The following is a 20,492-nucleotide window of genomic DNA, read 5'->3' on the forward strand; positions in this document are numbered from 1 at the left end:
ATGCTGTAGAGGTGGCTGTAGCTCTGGTGGTGTGTGGTCTGACATTGGCTGGCACACTCTTTCCATGGAAGGAATAACAGAATCTGATGCAATGTCCAATCCATTTTGAAATTGTCTGTTTGGAAATTGCTTTTCCTTGTACTCCAGGGGCGTAAGCTACAAAAAGCTGATCAGACTTCCTACTGGTCTTGGTTCTGTCTAGGTAGTAGCGAAGTTGTCTGTGTATGTCCAAGGTATGTAGCAGTCTTTCCCCTTTGTTCTCAGGATTGGGAAAGAAAGTAGGCAGGTGAATTGCTTGATTTAAAGAAACCCTAGATACCACTTTTGGCAGAAAGGTAGGGTTGGTTCATAAGGAGACCCTATCGCTGTGGAAAGTTATGAATGGTGGTATTGCCATTAAGGCCTGTAATTCCGAAACCCTTCTTGCTGAGGTAATGGCCAGCAGGAAAGCTGTCTTCCAGGAAAGAAATTGTAAATCCACAGAAGCTGCTGGCTCGAAGGGAGGTAGAGTCAATTTTTCTAGGACAAAATTGAGGTCCCAAGCTGGTACTGGTGCCTTTCTTGGGGGCTTTATATTCTTGATTCCTCTAAGAAATTGCCTTAAAGGATGTAAAAACACAGGTGGATCAGTGTTGTATCTAGATGAGATAGCTGAAGCATGTATTTTTATGGAAGAGTATGAGAGTCCGTTATGTAGCATATCTGCCAAGTATTCCAGAATGAGTGGAATGCTCAAAAGTGAGGTATCATGACCCTTGTTGGTATTTCAAATGCTGAATCTCTTCCATTTGGCTGAGTAAACCTTTCTGGTGGATGGTCTGCGGGCTTCTGTTAGTATCCGCTGAACTTCCTTGGAGAGAGGTAAATTGAGGTTATTTATGGGATTTCCCAAGCTGTTAGCTGTAGCGTCTGGATGTTGGGATGAACTGTCCTGAAGTTGTGTTGAGTCAAAAGTTGGGGCCATTGTGGAAGGGCCCACGTTTTGTTGTGACATATGCTCCGTAGTAGTGGGTACCAGTGTTGTCTTGGCCAGTCTGGAGCTATTAGGATCCCCTTCGGCTGCTCTGCTTTGATCTTTAATAACACTGTGGTCATCAGTGGCAGAGGTGGAAATGCATAAATTATTAGGTAGCTCCAGTTGAATGAGAGGGCATTTATTTTCCATGCTTGTGGATGATATGTCCTTGAGCAGAACTTTTGTAAGTGATGATTGAGGTGGGAGGAAAATAGGTCTACGTCCGGCCTGCCCCATGTCGAGGTGAGTCGTATAAAGATGTCTGGATGTAGCCTCCATTCGTGGGGGTCTAGGAAATTCCTGCTTAGACTGTCCGCCAGAACATTGTCTTTGCCTGGAACAAACTGGGATTGTAAATGTATGTTTAGACCCAGTGATTTTTCCCAAAGATTCATTGTCAGTCTGCAAAGGGGGTAGGAATGAGTGCACCCCTGCTTGTTTATGTACCACATCACAGTGGTGTTGTCTGTCCGTATTAGTAGGTGGCCTTGTTGAAGTTGTTGTCGAAAGGCCTCGATGGCATGCATTACTGCTAAGCATTTCTTTTTGGTTGACATGCAGATGTGTTTCCTTTGGAGACCATTGACCTTGAATACATCTGCCCTCCATGTGTGCCCCCCATCCAAGGTCTGAGGCGTCTGTGGTCATGGTCTGTGTTATCTGAGGTTTTTTGAACGACATACCTGTGTTTGACTGGCTTACTGTGGCCCACCATAGAAATTCCTTTTGCAGACATGGAATGAGTGGAATAGTTGCTTCTAGGTTGTTGCTGTGTTGAGACCATAAGCTTTTTAAGTACCATTGAAGCTTTCTCATGTGTAGTCTTGCTAGTGGAACCAGGAGAATGCAGGATGCCATGTAACCCAGGGCCTGTAGGAAACTCCTTGCAGTCATCTGGGTGAGCTTTGCTAAACTTTTGAAGTAATGAGTTAACTTCTGCTTGTCTTCTGTCAGGTAAGCCATTTGAGAGGCTGTGTCTAGTTTGGCTCCTAAGAAGGTTATTTGCTGGGATGGCTGAAGTCTTGACTTTTGAAAGTTGACTGTGTATCCCAGAGCCTGTAGCAAGTGTATGACATAATTCAAGTTTTTTGTCAAGGTTAGTTTGTTGTCCACTTGTATGAGGCAATCATCCAGGTACGGGTAGATATGAATCCCCTGGAGCCTGCAATGAGCAATTACTGATGCCAGGCATTTTGTGAATACTCTGGGCGCAGTAGATAAGCCAAATGGTAATGCTGAGAATTGATAATGCTCTGGCCCTGCAAGAAATCTGAGGTATCTTCTGCAGCTGTGTCTGACAGGGACATGCAGGTATGCCTCCTTGAGGTCCAGAGTAATCAGCCAAGACCCCTTGCCCAGCATGGGAAGGAGTTGCTGTAGAGTCAGCATTTTGAACTTTGGTACTATGAGAAAAGTGTTTAAAGCGGACAAGTCCAGTATTGGTCTCCATTGAGTTTCTTTTCTTGGAACAAGGAACAGTCTTTGAATAAAACCCCTGACCTTGTTCTTGTTGTGGAACTTTTTCTATTGCTTTGATCTGAGCAAGCAGAGAAATTTGATCGATAGCCTCTGCCCTCTGATTTTGTGGAAGGTTTGGCATGCCTTGTTTTCTTGGCAAGGTATGAAAATGGAACCTGTAACTGTGGTCTATAATGTCCAAAATCCATTTGTCTTTTGTCATTTTGTGCCAATTTTTTGAAAACAAAGATAACTTTCCGCCCAAAGGAGCTTCTGTTTGCTCCTTGGTCAGCGGAAAGTACAGTTGTGTACACCTACCATAAATGTAGATGTTCGAGTGTCTTCACTGTTGCAGTCATAACTGAAGGGTGCTCCTGCCGGCAGGCAGCCCGAGGTCGGCCAGAATCCCAAAGTCTGGGTCCGGCATCGGCTGTACAAGCCAGTACTCTGACGTCAGTACGCTCTGGTACATAGCCCTCAGCCGACGCCATCTTCTCCAGCCTTTCTTGCCCTAGATGTCAGAAATTCCCAATAAATCATAAATTAATCCAACAAGGAAACACAAATACACCACAAAAGAGAGAAAAAGAGGGGATAGGAGGGAGGGAAACACCGACTGCAACAGTGAAGACACTCGAACATCTACATTTATGGTAGGTGTACACAACTGTACTATGTTCATCGTGTTTCACTGTTGCAGTCATAACTGAAGGGTGGAATCCCAAAGCAGTGAAAAAGGGAGGAGGTTTAGACAGAAGAAGGGGCAGCAAGAAGACCCTGCAAAACAGCAGAGGCAAAGCCTGCCCTGGTCTTAGAATACAAAGGGAGATTGTAGTGCTTGGAAAAAGTATGCACAGAACTCCAAGTGGCAGCTTCCAAGATATCCTTGGTAGGAACTCCCCTGAGAAAAGCTGTAGAAGTAGCAGCTGCTCTAGTAGAATGACTTCTCACAGTACCTGGAAACTGTTTCCCATGATGAGTGTAACAAAATCTTATTCCATAAGAAATCCATTTGGAAGTAGTTTGTTTGGAAATAACCTTTCCAAGAGAACTGGAGGCAAAAGAAACAAACAATTGGTTAGATTTTCTGAACTCTTTAGTCTTGTCCAAATAAAATTGTAACTGCCTGTGCACGTCCAAGGAATGCAAAATCCTTTCCCCTTTATTCTGGGGATTAGGAAAGAAAGTAGGAAGGTGAATATATTTAAAGCCACTTTCGAAATCACCTTAGGCATGAAAGTAGGATTGGTCCTCAAGGATACTCTGTCCTGGTGGAAAATAAGGTATGGTTCCACAGCCATGAGAGCTTGCAACTCTGAGACCCTTCTGGCAGAAGTCAAAGCTAACAAAAGAACTGTCTTCCAAGATAAAAACTTAATATCTGAAGATGCAGCAGGCTCAAAAGGAGGCAAAGTAAGTTTTTCTAAAACATAATTAAGATCCCAAGCAGGAATAGGAGGAGTCCTGGGAAGCCTTAAATTCTTAGCCCCTCTCAAGAATTGTCTCACCAAAGGATGAGAAAAAACAGGGGGATCAGTACTGAAATGAGCAGAAATAGCAGAAGCATGAATCTTAATGGAAGAAAAGGAGAGTCCATTAGACAAAAGATCCGAAAGGTAAAGCAAAATAGAAGAGAGATCAGGTACCAGAGGGTCCAAGCCCCGGTCCTGCATCCAAATGCAAAATCTCTTCCATTTAGAGGCATAGGATTTCCTAGTGCTAGGTCGTCTAGCTTCCAAAAGAACATCCAAAACTTATTTGGGAAGACTAGAAGAAATCAAATTCCTTTGAAGAGCCAAGCTGCCAGGCAAAGGGTCTTGAGATTGGAATGTAGCAACTGACCCTGATGCTGGGACAGAAGAGAAGGGTTCAGAGGGAGAATCCAAGGAGGCTCCAAGAACAGGTGCTTTAAAGTTGGATACCAAAACTGTCGAGGCCAATTCGGAGCAATCAAGATGAGGAACTTGGGCTGGTCCTGTTTTATCTTTAGTAATACTCGAGGAAGTAGAGGAAGAGGAGGGAAGGCATATCCCGAAAGGTTTCTCCAGCTGAAGGACAGGGCATCCACTTTCCAAGCTGTTTTGTGGAATGACCTGGTGCAAAAGTGAGGCAGCTGATGATTGAGATGGGATGCAAACAGATCTATCTGGGGGCATCCCCAAACTGCAGTAATCCTGTTGAATAAGTTGGTGTCTAGCATCCATTCGTGAGGATCTAAAATGTTCCTGCTCAGGCTGTCTGCTAAGAGATTCTGTTCTCCTGGTATGAAATGGGCCTGGAGATGTAGATTCTGATTTAGAGCTGTGTCCCATAAAGCCATAGCTAGTCTGCAGAGGGGGTACGAATGAGAACCCCCCTGCTTGTTTATGTACCACATGACTGTGGTGTTGTCTGTGTAAATCAAAAGAGGCCCTGGATGCAAAAGGTTCTTGAAGGCTAGAAGAGCATTTTGAACTGCCAACATTTCCTTCAGATTGATGTGCCAGTGAAGATGATCCTTTGTCCAGGTTCCCTGCTGGCAATTGCCTAGAAAATGTGCTCCCCAAGCATAATCCGAGGCGTCCGTGGTTATAATTTGAGAAGGTTGAGGAAGACGGAAAGGCTTTCCTTCGTTTAAAGCACACACCCTGGACCACCAAAGGAACTCCTTCTGGAGGCAGGGGATCAGAGGAATCAGAGTGCCCAGATCGTGGTAATGCTGCGACCATACACTTTTCAGATACCACTGAAGCTTTCTCATATGGAGCCAATGCAGGAAGCCATGTAGCCCAGTGCCTGCAGGAATTTCCTCGTAGTGAGCTGAGGTAGAGTTGCCAAAGTCTTGAAAATTGAAGCCAGATGTATTTGTTTTTCTGTAGTGAGGAAGGCCCTTTGTAAGGTTGTATTTAAGAGGGCTCCCAGAAATACCATTTGTCGAGAAGGGATGAAATGTGACTTTTTTGTGTTCACTGAAAATCCCAGTAGGAGGAGAAGACGTTGAACAAAATCCAGATGTTGAAGTAAAAGATCCTTGCTGTCTGCCTGAATAAGGCAGTCGTCCAAATAGGGGTAAATCTGAATCCCCTGGAGTCTGCAATAAGCCACTACTGGTGCCAGGCACTTGGTAAAGACTCTGGGCGCAGTAGATAAACCAAAGGGCAGTACAGAGAATTGAAAGTGTCTCGATCCTGCCTTGAACCTGAGGAATTTCCTGCGTTCCTGCCTGATGGGAATGTATAAATAAGCTTCCTTTAGGTCCAATGTCCTGAGAGAGCACTGGAATCAGCTGCTGCAGAGTAAGCATCTTGAATTTTGGAATTTCCAAAAAGGTGTTTAACACAGAAAGGTCCAGAATAGGTCTCCATGAGCTTTGTTTTCTTGGAACCAGAAACAGTCTCGAATAAAAACCTTTTCCCATCTCTGAGAGTGGAACAGGCTCTATGGCTCTCATGGCCAGAAGAGCATCCACTTGATTTAAGGCCTCTGACCATTGATGTTTTGGCAGATCTGGCCAACCGAAAGCCTTTGGCAAGGTATGAAAGTCGAATTTGTAGCCTTTTAAAATCACGTCCAATACCCATTTGTCCTGGGTAATATGAGTCCAATTTCTGTAAAAAAAGAGAAAGTTTTCCTCCGAGAGGGGCATCCAGGTAAAGAGGTCCTGTAGCCCAACCGAGAGAGTCATAGAGTTTGCTTTCTTTGAGATTGGGATCTGTCTTCTCCCCTTCTAGGTGAAGAAGCAGTCCATTGCCTCGATCTGTAGGAGGCCTGAGCTTGGCCACGACCTCTGGAGCGTCTATATCTTCCCCTTTGAGGCCTGTCAGACGTGGGAAAGGACCAATTTTTGGAGGGCCAATTCCTGGAAAATCTAGGAGGCTGAACTTGCAAGAAATCTTTCACAGTTTGCATAGATTTTGCCTTTTCTTCCATCTTTTTAATAACCTCCTCAGCCTTAGATCCAAAAAGAACATCATGCTGAACAGGGGCATCTAATAATTTAGCCTTAACCTGTTCAGGTAAACTTTGCTCACGAAGCCAAGCATGTCTCCCGATAACAGTACCAGAGGCTGCGGCCCTGCAAGAAGCATCCAAAGCATCAAAACCACAATGCAAGCTATGTTTGTTCAGTTGTTCAGTTGCATGCAATACATCCTGTAGTTCCTTATCTTCTGCACATGCAGGAAGGGAGGCAAGCTTTTGCTTTAAAACAGACAAAAGAAATTGCTGATACTTAAACATATGAAACTGGCAATTTAAAGCCCTAACAGAAAGGGTAGCAGAAGTATATACCTTTTTGCCCCACCTGTCTAAAGCACGAGAATCCTTCTCAGAGGGAATAGGATTCTTAGAAGTAGCAACTTTAGCAGCCTTAGAACCCCGAGATATAGTTTCAGGATCTGCAGAAGGATTCTTAAATAAGAACAAATGAGACTCAGGAACCCTATAAAACCTATCAGGCTTAGAGGGAGCAGGAGGCATGGAATCAGGATTCAAATTAGCCTCGGAAAAAGCATCATCCACAATGTCAAGAACAGGAGGGATAGCCAAAGGCCTATGCTGAGGAAGAAGAAGAAATTCTCTAAGCCTCTTCTTGGAAGCAGAATAATCCTGACCTTCCCAATGAAAATGTTCCCTCATCTCATGTAAGGTTTCCCCAAAAGAGAAATCTTCAGGCGGAGAGGCAGAGGGCAAGGAGTCCTCAGCATCAGAATCCTCATAAGGAGGAAAAGAATATTCCTGATCAGAGGAAGAGACAGAAGATATAGAAGCCTGGTCAGAGGAATCCATAGGAACATCCTGTCGAGGCCTTTTCTCGGGGGGGGGGGGGTGAGAACCCCTAATCATTGTAAGCAAATCTTCAGCCATCCTTAACAATTGCTTCTGTGTCCTGGGAGTAGATTCAGAAGAAGCTTGAGCAGGAGTTGAGCAGGAGTTTTAGACTTAACAGGAGTCTTTGACTTTGCCTTTGAAATAGTGATGTGAGTAGGCCTGAATACCCCCTCAGAAGCGGGTACCTGCACAGCGGTTCTGGACCCATCCGAGGGAGCGACGTCCGAAGGTCCTGCAGCAGATAAAATAGAAGGCCTTGATGGCTCCCCATGGGAGTCCGTATCGGCCATCGGTTCAGAAGTGGCGGACGACAGGGGCTGCAAAAGCGCCTCACTGACGACAGCCGAACCAGACGCCGGCTCCAGCTGCAACGAGTCCTGTTTGGACCTCGGAGGCCTGTCCTTGTCTTTGCGCTTCTTTTGAATTCCGGTAGAGTCCGACGACATTCTATAATTGAAGCGTCTGCCAAAGTAATTCAGAGCCCAGTCGTACCTGCATTTGATAGTATGAGAATTAAACCTGGCACAGAACCGACAACAAGAAACGTCGTGGTCAGGGCCTAAGCAAGGTAGACAGTAAGAGTGGAAATCTTAATCTGGTATTTGTTTTCCACACGTAATACAATTATTAACTTTTTCTGACATCGGAGGAACAAGAAAAAGATCCCCCAACGGGGTACTTAGCTTTGAGAAGAGAAGTAAAAACTTCGGACCGACAACAACCAAAAACATTGTTCGAAAATCGCCAACCAACGACTTGCGAGCTGCTTTCCACCGCACGGCAAGAAAGACTGGAGAAGATGCCGTCGGCTGAGGGCTATGTACCAGAGCGTACTGACGTTAGAGTACTGGCTTGTACAGCCGACGCCGGACCCAGACTTTGGGATTCTGGCCGACCTCAGGCTGCCTGCCGGCAGGAGCACCCTTCAGTTATGACTGCAACAGTGAAACACGATGAACATCTAGAGGAAAGTCATTGAGATTGTCCCTGCGGGGCAGGAGAAACCCCTGTGTCACTTCTTTGGTTTGCTGGTTGCCATTGTCGTCCCCTGTAGGATCCTCTGTATTGCCCTCTTCCTCGGGCACGCCTGTTTTTGCCCCTTTGAAATCTTTCAGGATTAGGAAAGGACCAGTTTTTAGAAGGCCAGTTCCTGCTGAATCTGGGCGGCTGAACCTGGAGGAAATCTTTGACTGTCTGAACTGACTTGGCTTTTTCCTCAATGGACTTTAACACATCTTTAGCATTAGCACCAAAAAGCTTGTTCTTTTCCAAGGGTGCGTCAAGAAGTTTTGCCCTAACATGATCTGGTAAAGGTTGTTCTTTTAACCATGCATGTCTACGAATGACCGCCCCTGTCATAGCTGCCCTACATGAAGCCTCCAATGCATCATATCCACACTGTAGAAAGCGATTGCTAACCTGCTGAGAATTATGCACAGCCTCCTGCAAAGACTTCCTATCTAAAGGTTCAGGAGAGGCCAATCTTTTCTGTAAATCATCTAACAGGAAATCCTGATATTGAAACATGTGAAAGAGACTATTGAGAGCTCTCATAGATAAAGTAGTGGAGGTGTAAACCTTCTTCCCCCATCTCTCCAAGGACCTTGCTTCCCTGTCGGAAGGCAAAGGGTTTTTGGAGGTGGTAGCTGAAACCCCTTTAGGCCCCTGGGAAATTCTTTCTAAATCAACAGCATGGGCCCTAAAGAAATGAGAATGGGTTTCTGGGACCCTATAGTATCTGTCAGGCTTGACAGGAGCAGGAGGAAGAGTATCAGGGGTAACACTGGAGTCAGAGTATAAATCATCCAAAACATCAAGCACAGGAGGTATAGCTAAGGGTCTGTGTTGGGGCTTTTTAAGGAAGGTTCGAAGGCGCTTTCTGGAATCTAAAAATTCCTGGCCTTGCCACTTAAAATGCTCCCTCATGGAATGCAGAACTTCCCCAAAAGAAATATCCTCAGGAGGGGAGGCCGAGGGAATGGAGTCCTCTGCATCTGAATCCTCATAGGTCTGGAAGGGCTCTTCCTGGCTTTCGGAGTGAACAGAGTCCTCAGAATCTTCATCTGAAGGAAGAGGGTCAGAGGGTTCAACCCTGGGCCTCTTATCAGGAGGAGGCTGGGATCCTCTCTCAGGATGGGCCTGGGAACCTCTGATCAGGGAAATTAAATCTGCGGCCATAGACATGATTTGAGTTTCAGGAGTAGGCTGAGGTAATGTTTTAGCAGTAAGATGCTTTGACTTGCTGGCTGCCTTAGCACGTGTGCAGGCCTTGATAGACATGGGAGGCCTAGCCGCTCCACGTGCAGGAGTGACCTTATCAACAGCAATGGTCTCGGGCATTTCCTCGGTTTCAGTATCCGGAGGAAAATCAATAACTGGCGGAGTGGCCTCCTGTATCGGAGGTATCGGTAATGCGGTGTCTTCGGTTCGGAGCGGTGGAATAACCGCCTCAGAGGGAACCGAGGCACTTGCGGATAGTTTTGGCGTGGTGTCGGTGGAAGACGCGGGCCGAGGATGTCGGTCCCAGTCTTTTAGTTTCTTAGGAGTCTGCGTTGTCGGTTGTTCCGACGGCATTGTATAATCAAATTTTTCGCCGAAAAGTTTTCAGCGAACTCCGCCCGGCGCCTGAGAGTGCGCTTATTGAAGCGAGCACAGGCGGCATAGGCCGAGACGTCGTGGTCTGGGCCAAGGCAAGGGAGGCAGTAAGAGTGGAAATCCTTATGAGGTATTTGTTTACCACAAGACAAACAATTATTTACTTCTGTTTCGAAGAATACAGGAGCTGACCGACCGGCACTTGCGAACTGCTTCTGCTTCGGGCACCGCGCGGCAAGAAAGACTGAAGAAGATGGCGTCGGCTGATGCTTATATACTCCAGCCGCTCTGACGGAGAGAAATGCGACATCAGCCGACGTCGGACATAGACTTTGGAATCCGGCCGACTGAGGGCTGCCTGAGGCAGGACAACCCATATGTTATGAATGCAGTTGCATTCTTGAAGGACATCATCCTTGATTCTCTGACAGAACAATGTTGCATCAATAAAGGCCGATGTCAGAAAATAAGAGCCACCTACGTTGCAGACCCCATCCCTATCAGAAAATTCTCACAGATGCAAAACCTGCCATTCTATCAATCCTATAAGTCTGCAGAAGCAACTTCCAAAACAGTCACTACCCTTGAATCCTTTGTCCCCCACCACTCAACTCTGTCCCAATATTTCTTGAATTGAAGGGTTGAGAGGAATATAATTATTAATCTTTCAGACATACAAGGAAAAGGGCAACTGCACCTTTAAAATCTGACATACTTGAGCATCTTGGTGCCGTACAATGTCAGGTTCAAAAGTTGCAAATATTCAGCAATAATCTCTGGCTTCTCGCACAAGGACTGGAACCCAAAATGACTATTTAAAATACTCATGACCCTGGCGGGACCGACAAACCAGAAGCTCTCTAATCAAGATATGTGATCTCAGTTCATATTTTAGCTCTTATGCTTGCACTGACAGCTTGTATATTCAAACAAGCGTACCAAATACCAAATGTAACATACTGGTCAGCTCAAGCGCCCACACAAACTCCAGTGCTCACTGCCAACACAAAGCAACATGGCCAACTCCAATGTCCACCACAGCAACAAACCACCACAAAAACAAATCATAAATGTCCACAAATCAAAACAAAAAAAAAAACTACAGCACTAAAACAAAAGCTGCAAAAAAAAAAAAAAACTATCCTTCCCACAGGCAAGTAACATCTCTCAACTGTTAAATCCAACTACAAGGAAGCTATTGATATATGAAATATTTAAACATAAGCACACAAAACCCACATACTTCTTAATTCCAAACAAAGCCCAAATATAGCAGAAACATCAGCATCACAAATGTCTTACAGGCATCAAAACTAGCTGAAAAATCATTTTAATTATAGAAAGTCTCTCATCCATAGTAAAAAAAAGCATCTAGTCCACTTATGAGATTTTCTATAGATGGCAAGCTAGATTCATAACTGATATCTATTATTTTAACATTTTCAGCGATAACTATCCCCAAGTATTTTAACTTTTTCTTGAAGCCTTCCCACATGTAATTATTATTTTACAACAAAAAACAAATTGAAAAAACATATTATCCAGAATTTATAAAAATAACACCAACAATATTAGAATGAAAAAAATGATTGCACAAGAGAAGAACAGAGCAGAAGGGAAACCAAGATTATTAAATATAATTAAGTATGAGAACATATGAAGAGGAGAGACTGATGATGTAAATAAAAAAAATTACCTCAATGAAGGATGTGTCCCAACTTGTACTTCATTACATTATTCAGTCACGGCATATGAAGGATGCATCAGAACTTGTACTTCATTATTCAGTCACGACATATGAAGGATGTATCCCAACTTGTACTTCATTATTCAGTCACGACATATGAAGGATGTATCCCAACTTGTACTTCATTATTCAGTCACGACATATGAAGGATGTATCCCAACTTGTACTTCATTATTCAGTCACGACATATGAAGGATGTATCCCAACTTGTACTTCATTATTCAGTCATGACGTATGAAGGATGCATCCCAACTTGTACTTCATTACATTATTCAGTCACGACATATGAAGGATGCATCCCAACTTGTACTTCATTACATTATTCAGTCACGACATATGAAGGATGTATCCCAACTTGTACTGAATTACATTATTCAGGCATAACATATGAAGGATGTATCCCAACTTGTACTTCATTACATTATTCAGGCATAACATATGAAGGATGTATCCCAACTTGTACTTCATTATTCATTATTCAGTCATGACGTATGAAGGATGTATCCCAACTTGTACTTCATTATTCAGTCACGACATATGAAGGATGTATCCCAACTTGTACTTCATTACATTATTCAGTCACGACATATGAAGGATGTATCCCAACTTGTACTTCATTATTCAGTCACGACATATGAAGGATGCATCCCAACTTGTACTTCATTACATTATTCAGTCACGACATATGAAGGATGTATCCCAACTTGTACTTCATTACATTATTCAGGCATAACATATGAAGGATGTATCCCAACTTGTACTTCATTATTCAGTCACGACATATGAAGGATGTATCCCAACTTGTACTTAATTACTCACGACATATGAAGGATGTATCCCAACTTGTACTTCATTATTCAGTGATGACATATGAAGGATGTATCCCAACTTGTACTTCATTACATTATTCAGTCACGACATATGAAGGATGTATCCCAACTTGTACTTCATTACATTATTCAGGCATAACATATGAAGGATGTATCCCAACTTGTACTTCATTACATTATTCAGGCATAACATATGAAGGATGTATCCCACCTTGTACTTCATTACATTATTCAGTCACGACATATGAAGGATGTATCCCAACTTGTACTTCATTACATTATTCAGGCATAACATATGAAGGATGTATCCCAACTTGTACTTCATTACATTATTCAGGCATAACATATGTACAGGAAACAATATTGTATAAGCAGTTGAGTAGCATCTGACAACGAATAACACCACTTCTCTTAGTCCCCCTCCCCTTTTTTTAAGCTCATCTCTTCGATGAACTTATTCCACTCCATAACCTCTAGCTAATCCAGTGTATTCTTTGATTTCAGGAATTTTATGGCACTGTCTATATCTTCAAAGATTTTAGTTTTATCTGAGAGAAATATCTTCAGTCTGGCCGGAAACAGCAAGTGGACTTAAATAAAGGAACTAAAAAGAGAGAGCTCTAAGATTAGAAGCATTTCTTCTTGGACATCAGAGGAATAATCACGGTCAATTCTTAGTTTTTCTTCTGTACCTTAACAGAAGACTTTGTCCAGGCTGTTTTTATTATTAGTTCTTTACCTTGCGTAGAAAAGAATCTTACAGAAGTAGATCTTGGAGTCAAGTTCTTTGTAGTAGCAACAGCAACCAGGGACCCATGTGCTCACTCAATGCCAAATGACAGCTTCAGGAAGATCAAGCACTTTAGGGAGCCAAAATGTTACAAAATTTGTCATATTGTCTCTCTCAGTTCCTTCAGGTAACCAAAGATTTGGATAAGATTTCTCCGAGATCTGTTTTCTACATTTATTTTATCAAAAAGTATTGGATACTATTTCTCTTATTAGAAACACTAACCATCCAACCCAACAACATATTCATGAGTGACTAATTACCCAGCTATTAATTGGGAATCCTATACGACACCAAACATGCATGCACAGAGATTCATGGATTTTGTAAACACAAGCTCCCTGGACCAGATAGTCAATACACCAAGAAGGGGTGCAACCATACTGGATCTGTTCCCACTAATATAGGAGACTGCTGCACATCCCCTACTCTAATGCCTTCCCCGGTAAGGTCAGACCACAAAATGGTTTCCTTTGAAGTAAAAATAAAACCTGGACCCACCCCCCCCCCCCACCCCCCAGCTAAACCTAGAATATTTAGTAACTATTCTAAGGCTAACCCTCCTGCTATTAATTGAGAACCTGGCAAAATTTCAAGCTCTCAAACCCTGAGAACACTTTTGCCTATGCAGAACTGTTCACAGAAACCCTGACAAGCATGTTATTAGCGGCATATAGGCAGCTGTACCCACCAGGAAGAAGTACAGAACTAACAAAAAACAAGCCACCCTGGTGGAATCACAGAATCAATCATCTGTATAACAGGAAGAAGAAAACCATGGCAAGAATTAGGAGGAGCAGCACCCAGCAGGATAAAATCACACTCAAACTAAAAACTCAGAGGACAAATAAAATCTACCAAAGCCAAATTTGAGGCAATTTTGGCCTCCCAGGCCAAGGACAACCACAAAGTTATTCTTTAGCTATGTCCGCAACCTCAAAGGCAATACACAATTTTGTGCAGAGCTTATTGTAAATGGATCCATATTTACTGAGCCAGAAGATATAGCAAACCTCCCGGGTGATAAATTCAGCCCCAGCTTAACTCTTCTCTCCCCCTTAACCTTCCCTCAGGTAATATCATCAAATATAACTGCCTTACTACCAACTAGGGAACAAGTCCTTAATGCTCCAAGGCCAAGAACACTGCATCAATGGGCCCAGGCAATATCACAGGATGCCTTCTAAATAGCATGAAACATGACCCATCAGGGCCTCTGGAATTACTATTTAGCTGTAGCCTCCAAACAGGCTTCGTGCCTCATAAAGAGAGAAAGGCAATAGTCATCCCTCGGCACAAAGGTAGGCATCTCCAGACCCTGGAAACTACAGACCCATAAGTCTCACTAATCTTGTACGTAAATCCATGGAAAGAATGATCATGGAGATCAATAGAGATACAATCAATAGATCAATAGATAAATCAATAGAGATGTAGTAAACCTCCAGGCACTGGACCCAACCAGTCCGGACTAGTCAAGGGCACATCATGCCTACTCAACCTGGTGGACATCTTTGAGAAGGTCACCAAAGCAGTGGATGAGGGGAAAATTGTTCACTGCCTACCTTGACTAGGCAAAGGCATTTGACACAATACCCCATTTGGGCATTGTCGACAAACTCAAGAGGTTAGGTACAAACCCGTACGTCACCTGGTAGATGGGCAGCTGGCTCACAGCAGGACCCAGGAAATCAGAATAGGGGAGTGGGGAGTCCACCTCTACAAAGAGGCCAGTCACAAGTGGTGTCCCTCAGGGATCAGTCATTGGACCACTCCTTTTTCACACTTACTTCTCAGAAGTCAAGGCCAATGTCAGTGGTCTCTGGCTGACTAAATTTATAGATCGCAAATTAGGAGCGGTCATTGAATCTCACAGACACAAATGTTCTACAGGGCTGGCTGACACAGAAACAACTGGTGTCAGAGTCATGGACTAAAACTAAATGCCAAGAAATCATAACAGTACCCTTTGGGAAGTCATCTATCCCTGGTAACTATCATACTGACAAGACACCCCTTAGAGTTCACCCAGTAGTCAGGAACTTGGGGACACACAGATAGCAATATAGCCTTTGATCATCACGCATCTACACTGGTGAGGAAATCATTCTATGCTGCACAACTTATAAACAAAGGTATGGCATCCAAGTCCAAGGAAGTCATCGTTCCACTGCATTTGGTATTCACCAGACCTATCATCGAGTACAATGCCCCCTTTGGTAGGTACCTAACCAAGCATATCCAACAACTGGAATGTCCACAGAGGTTCCTCACTAAAAAAATTCAGGGCATAAGTAATACGTCCTATGCAGGCTGCCTCAAGGCCCTATCCCTGTACTCTTGTCTCCTACAGGCTTTTGAGGGGAGATCTATGCCTGGCATACAGGGCATTATCAGACCCCACTCTGATGGACCTCCTGCATATCCACAAAACAAACAGCACCAGAATTACCCATTCTAAAGACTTTTTGCCCGTGATATAAATAGGATGTGCTGGAGAGATAGGTATGTATCCCAGAGACTACCACATCTATGAAACAGGCCTCCCCATCCATGTGATGCAGGGGTCCTCCCTAACCCAATTCACACGCAACTTGGGACAACTGGATGGGAAACCGGAAATGCATCCCTGGTTTGGCACCTATGTCTCTTGTGCAAACAAGTAACCTGTAAATGGTTCATCTCCCAGGCCCATGCTTACACTTACCAAGGGTAGCAGAACTTGTCAGAGATTTGGGATGCATGGCTAGGATAAAAAAGGCCCTTGTGGTAGTTAGCCTAGTGAACACCTATGAACCTATAAAACCTATTCTACTTTCACTACCACATTTCAAGTTTTGCTGGTTAAACATTTTATACTATGTAATAAACTAAAACGCAGCAACTCAGGTTGCAGTCATGTTTAAGGAGGTAAAACAGCCATTTTCTTACTTGGTATTGAAGTACATTAGTGTAAAAAGCAGTGTACTGGGAGAGTGGGCTCCAAGCTGCTTACATTCCCACAGCATGTCCTCACAGATGCAGCTAGGAATTACATAACCTGTAAAGAGAGAAGAAAAAGTCAGGAATCCATGTACATCACTTACGAAAATTATGCTAATGGGAATTTCAAATAATTTTAAATTACCAAGAGGGCTCACTGTTGGTACCCAGTTCTTTAACACGTCATGAAGCTTTTCCAAGAACTTTGAATAATAAAGATCAGCAAAAACATTATCAATTCTGTCATTGTCGAACATATACTGCAAGAAAAAAAATGCAATTATGTCAGAAAATAGAACTCAGTAACTTAATTTTAGATGTCTTAACATGACTAACAGGAATCAAGCTGTGGTGGAGAAAGCTCATATCCAAAATACAAGTCACGAGGTATCCCCTTAAAAGCTTCAAATATAACCAGTTTTAGATTTTTCCATGCATTTTAACCATGCTTCACTGGCTACAACATTTAGCAAAACATCTCTTAAACGTAGAAAGGAGTGTGACTAGACAACTTACATGATCATTAGTAGTTCAATATTGTAAATCCATCAAGAATACGATAACCAAATTTCTGGTACATTCAGTCTTACAAGATCAAAGTTTCTGTCCTGTAACAGATGGTACGAATCTATAAAGCACTAATGAGGTGTACAGAGTTATGAAATCACATGAAACTGAGGCAAAAGATGATCTTAAAAGGGACCATCCCAGCGTTTAAATTTAGGGTCCGAATTAAGCTGACAGAAGTCACACCCACCGCCACTTCACTTTCTTTGCCACCCACAGTGTCATTTTACTTTAAAATATCCTGTAAATCCACAGTTCCAGTCTTGTTTCAGCTCCCAGGATAAACTAATCTTTGGATTTGTGTTCCTCTCTACCTTGCACTGGCTTGGGGACCTATGCCCCCCAGCTCCTGGCTCATATTTAAAAGAAAGAAAGCTGTGCCAGGGAAAAGGGACATCAGTGTGTACTAATTTTTAAATTTTGCATTGTCAGGCTTCTACAGATGTACAAGCAGCCCGGTCAAAAAATAGTGCATCTGTCAAGTAGTATTCAGAAATCAGCACATATCAGACTAGAAGCTGAACCAGCAACACGAGTGCGTCTACTAATGCTCCAACTTTGTCACATACTGACCTGCTAGTAGTTCCATAGAAAGCAAGTAAGTCACTACATCAGGCTAGTATTCAAAGACCAGACTACAACAAGAAAAAGAAATATGGATGTTCTTCGTGTTTCACTGTTGCAGTCATCACATTTGGGCTAACCGTGCCAGGGTCACTCTCAACCGGCCCGAATACCAGAGGCTTAGTATTTCTGCGTCGGTTGCTGTCGCTTGAGTACTGACGTCAGATCATCAGTAGTATAAAATAAGGCAACAGACGCCATTACATAGTCTTTCTTGCCATGGAGTCCGAAGCAAAAGCAGTTCGCACAAGTGCTGGTCGGCCGCTGAGTTTTCATCTCCAAATTGAAGTTGAAGTCTTCTAAAGTTAAGTACCCTGTTGAAGATCCTTTTTTCTTGCACTAACTGATGTCAGAAAAAGTTAATTGTCTCGCCTGTGGAAAGCAAATACCACACAGAGACTTCCACTCTTACTGCATCACTTGTTTAGGCCCAGACCACGACGCCCCCCGTTGTCACTTCTGTACTTTGTACTTTGCTCAATGTCAGAACTATCTGTCATCGGTCCCTTATTGTAGCCAGATATTTTCAGTTACAGTCTTCGAATTCTGATATGGCTTCGGTAAGCCATCAGAGAGCAGATCTTCTGAAAAAACGTAAAGATAAAGGCAGAGACAGACTACACAGGTCCAAATCTACTGAAGACGCTTCCGTTAAGCTAGTTGTCAGTCCTCCGGTACTCAGTGAGGCACTTTTACAGCCCCTGATGCCCACTTCTGTTGATTCACAGGCCGCTGGAGAGATCCTTTTGTAGTCCAGTATGACGCAAAACTCTTCTTCCACTAAGGATCCTGCGGTAGTCTCTACCTTGGATGGTTCCAGAGCCGGTGAGCAGGAACTGACTTCCAAGGAAGTCCTTCACACTACCAAATCTTGACACAAACTAATGTCTTCTTTCATGACTACTGTTCTTTCAAAAACGACTGTGTTTTAGGCCCAGGGTTCAAACCACACCCAAAAAAATGACTACCCACTCTCAGGCACCTGCTACCTTGCCTCAGTCTCAAATGCTTAAAATGGCAGAAGACCTTATGCTGATCAGAGGAAGCCAAGGTACCCCCTCAAAAAGGAAAAGAGATCTGTCCCCTGTAGTTCTGTCTGAGCAAGAGTCAGATGAATCTGATGCATCTGACTATGACGACATGCCACCCCTCTCCACTTATGAGGATTCTGATGTACAGGACTCCATTCCTTCAGCCTCTCCCCCAGAGGAGTTTTCCTTTGGGGAAATCCTGCATACTTTAAGGGAGCACTTCCAATGGGAGAGACAGGACTACCCTCAGTCTAAAAAGGGACTCTGGGAATTCTTAGATCTTCCGCAACAGACCCTTGGCCATCCCTCCAGTCCTGAATGTTGTGGAGGTTTTCCTTGAATCCAGCTGGACTCCTGACGACCTACCTCCTGCTCACAGAAAACCAGACAGGTACTATACAGAGTCCCTGACTCACACAAATATCTTATTAAAAATCCAAAAGCTGAACCTGAGGTCATTTCTCAAGGGCCAAAAGGGATTAAAGCAACCTCTGCTAAGGATCCCACACCCTCACACAGGGATTCCAGAGCAGTGGACAGATGGGATAAAAAAGTATACACCTCAGCTACACTTGCTATCAGGGCACTAAATTGTCAATTCCATATGCTGAAATTTCAGCAACATACCCTGGAACACCTGCACCAAAAAATGTCTTCCTTTTCTGCTTGGGCGAATCTAAAGATTTACAAGACTTAATGCATTCTGTAGGCCAAGTAACTAAACACACTTTGCACTGTGGTTTTGATGCCCTAAAAGCTTCTTGCAGGGCAGCAGTCACTGGATCTGTCATTTAGAGGACATGTATGGCTTAAGGAACAACCCCTGCTAGACCATGTCAAATCTAAATTGTTGGATCCCCCTTGCACAAGGATAACTTATTTGGCACTAAGGTAGAGGAGGTCTTAAAAAAGAAAAAGCAAAATCTATGCAACAGTTAAGGATTTCTTACAAGTCCAGCCCCCTAGGTTCAGCAGGCATTGTCCCTCCAAGCACTGGTCCTTTCCTGCTCAGAGTAAACCAGCCCAGCCTAGGCCCTGTGGAAACAGACCCCCCCCCCTCAAACAGCAGCCCCAAGGAATGCAGAGATCTAAGCAGTGGACTACCTCCACTTCAAAACCAGGAGTGAGTTCTAAGCCAACCCCTTATGGTAAGAACCACAAACCAGCGGGAAAGATAAACAAAAAATAACGCAACGAGGTCCTTGCCAGCACAAAAATACCACAAATAAAATCCTTAACGCAATTTTATTCTGCTCTGTAAGTCAACAAGCGTTTTCGCCACAGAAACCTGTAGCTTCATCAGAGGAAGTAAAAAACAATGAACGTTGCCATCCATATTTAAATTAAAAGTAACAGGAAATGACATACTGCAAGCTCCAAGAATTATATACATATTATAATTTTAAAATGGTTTCTAGTACAAATGTTTAATACAGTTAAATTACTAGAGACCAGGAATGCACTACGTACACTAGACAAAAACCTTTTAAAACATTAGTGCATACAGGAATCCAATTTATAAGATGTTATAAACATCTTGTTCTTTTCATACATTTCTTTTATATAAAGGAAACCTGGTGAAACCATTTTTAAAGTAGGTAAAGTCGAATACCAGCATAAACATCGAATAAAAATATAATATTGTTAAAAGCAACGCCTTTCTTTGTTTTGATGTTTTTTTAAAAATTGAAAACTTTTTTAAAAACTATAACAAGTGTCAACTTGCATTAACCATCAAACAGGCATGTTACAAAAGGAATGTAAGACTCATCCCCATTCTTAAACCTAACTCAACTACGACAGGTATATGAACACTTCGGTATATAGGAAGCCCTGTTTTAGGAACAACCTCCTACATAGACGGTCTATGCACCCACGATATGTGTTTAATAATATCATGAAAGGACAGTCAATGAGAGCATCCAGACTGAACCCATGTTCACAGGGTTACATGTCCGAGATGTTAGCTTTAAAAAATAGGCTATTAGATAGAGGATATAACCTTTCTGATATAAACAGACATATGAAGATAGTGGAGGCACAA

General features: G+C 43.2%; 1 protein-coding gene across 1 annotated transcript in view; it reads right to left on the reverse strand.

Annotated features, from left to right (window-relative positions):
- LOC122815092 (transcriptional regulator QRICH1-like) overlaps positions 1-20,492 on the reverse strand; it is a 235,276-nt gene that overhangs the window by 97,202 nt on the left and 117,582 nt on the right. The window contains exons 4-5 of the mRNA XM_044087334.1: positions 16,372-16,486; positions 16,176-16,284 (exon numbers count right to left, since the gene is read on the reverse strand). Of these exons, the coding sequence (XP_043943269.1) occupies positions 16,176-16,284; positions 16,372-16,486 (224 nt within the window). The remainder of the gene's footprint in view (positions 1-16,175; positions 16,285-16,371; positions 16,487-20,492) is intronic.

The sequence above is a fragment of the Protopterus annectens genome, chromosome 11.part0 (assembly GCF_019279795.1).
Source record: "Protopterus annectens isolate FY-2018-M chromosome 11.part0, PAN1.0, whole genome shotgun sequence".
In the NCBI taxonomy this organism is placed as follows: Eukaryota; Metazoa; Chordata; order Ceratodontiformes; family Protopteridae; genus Protopterus; species Protopterus annectens.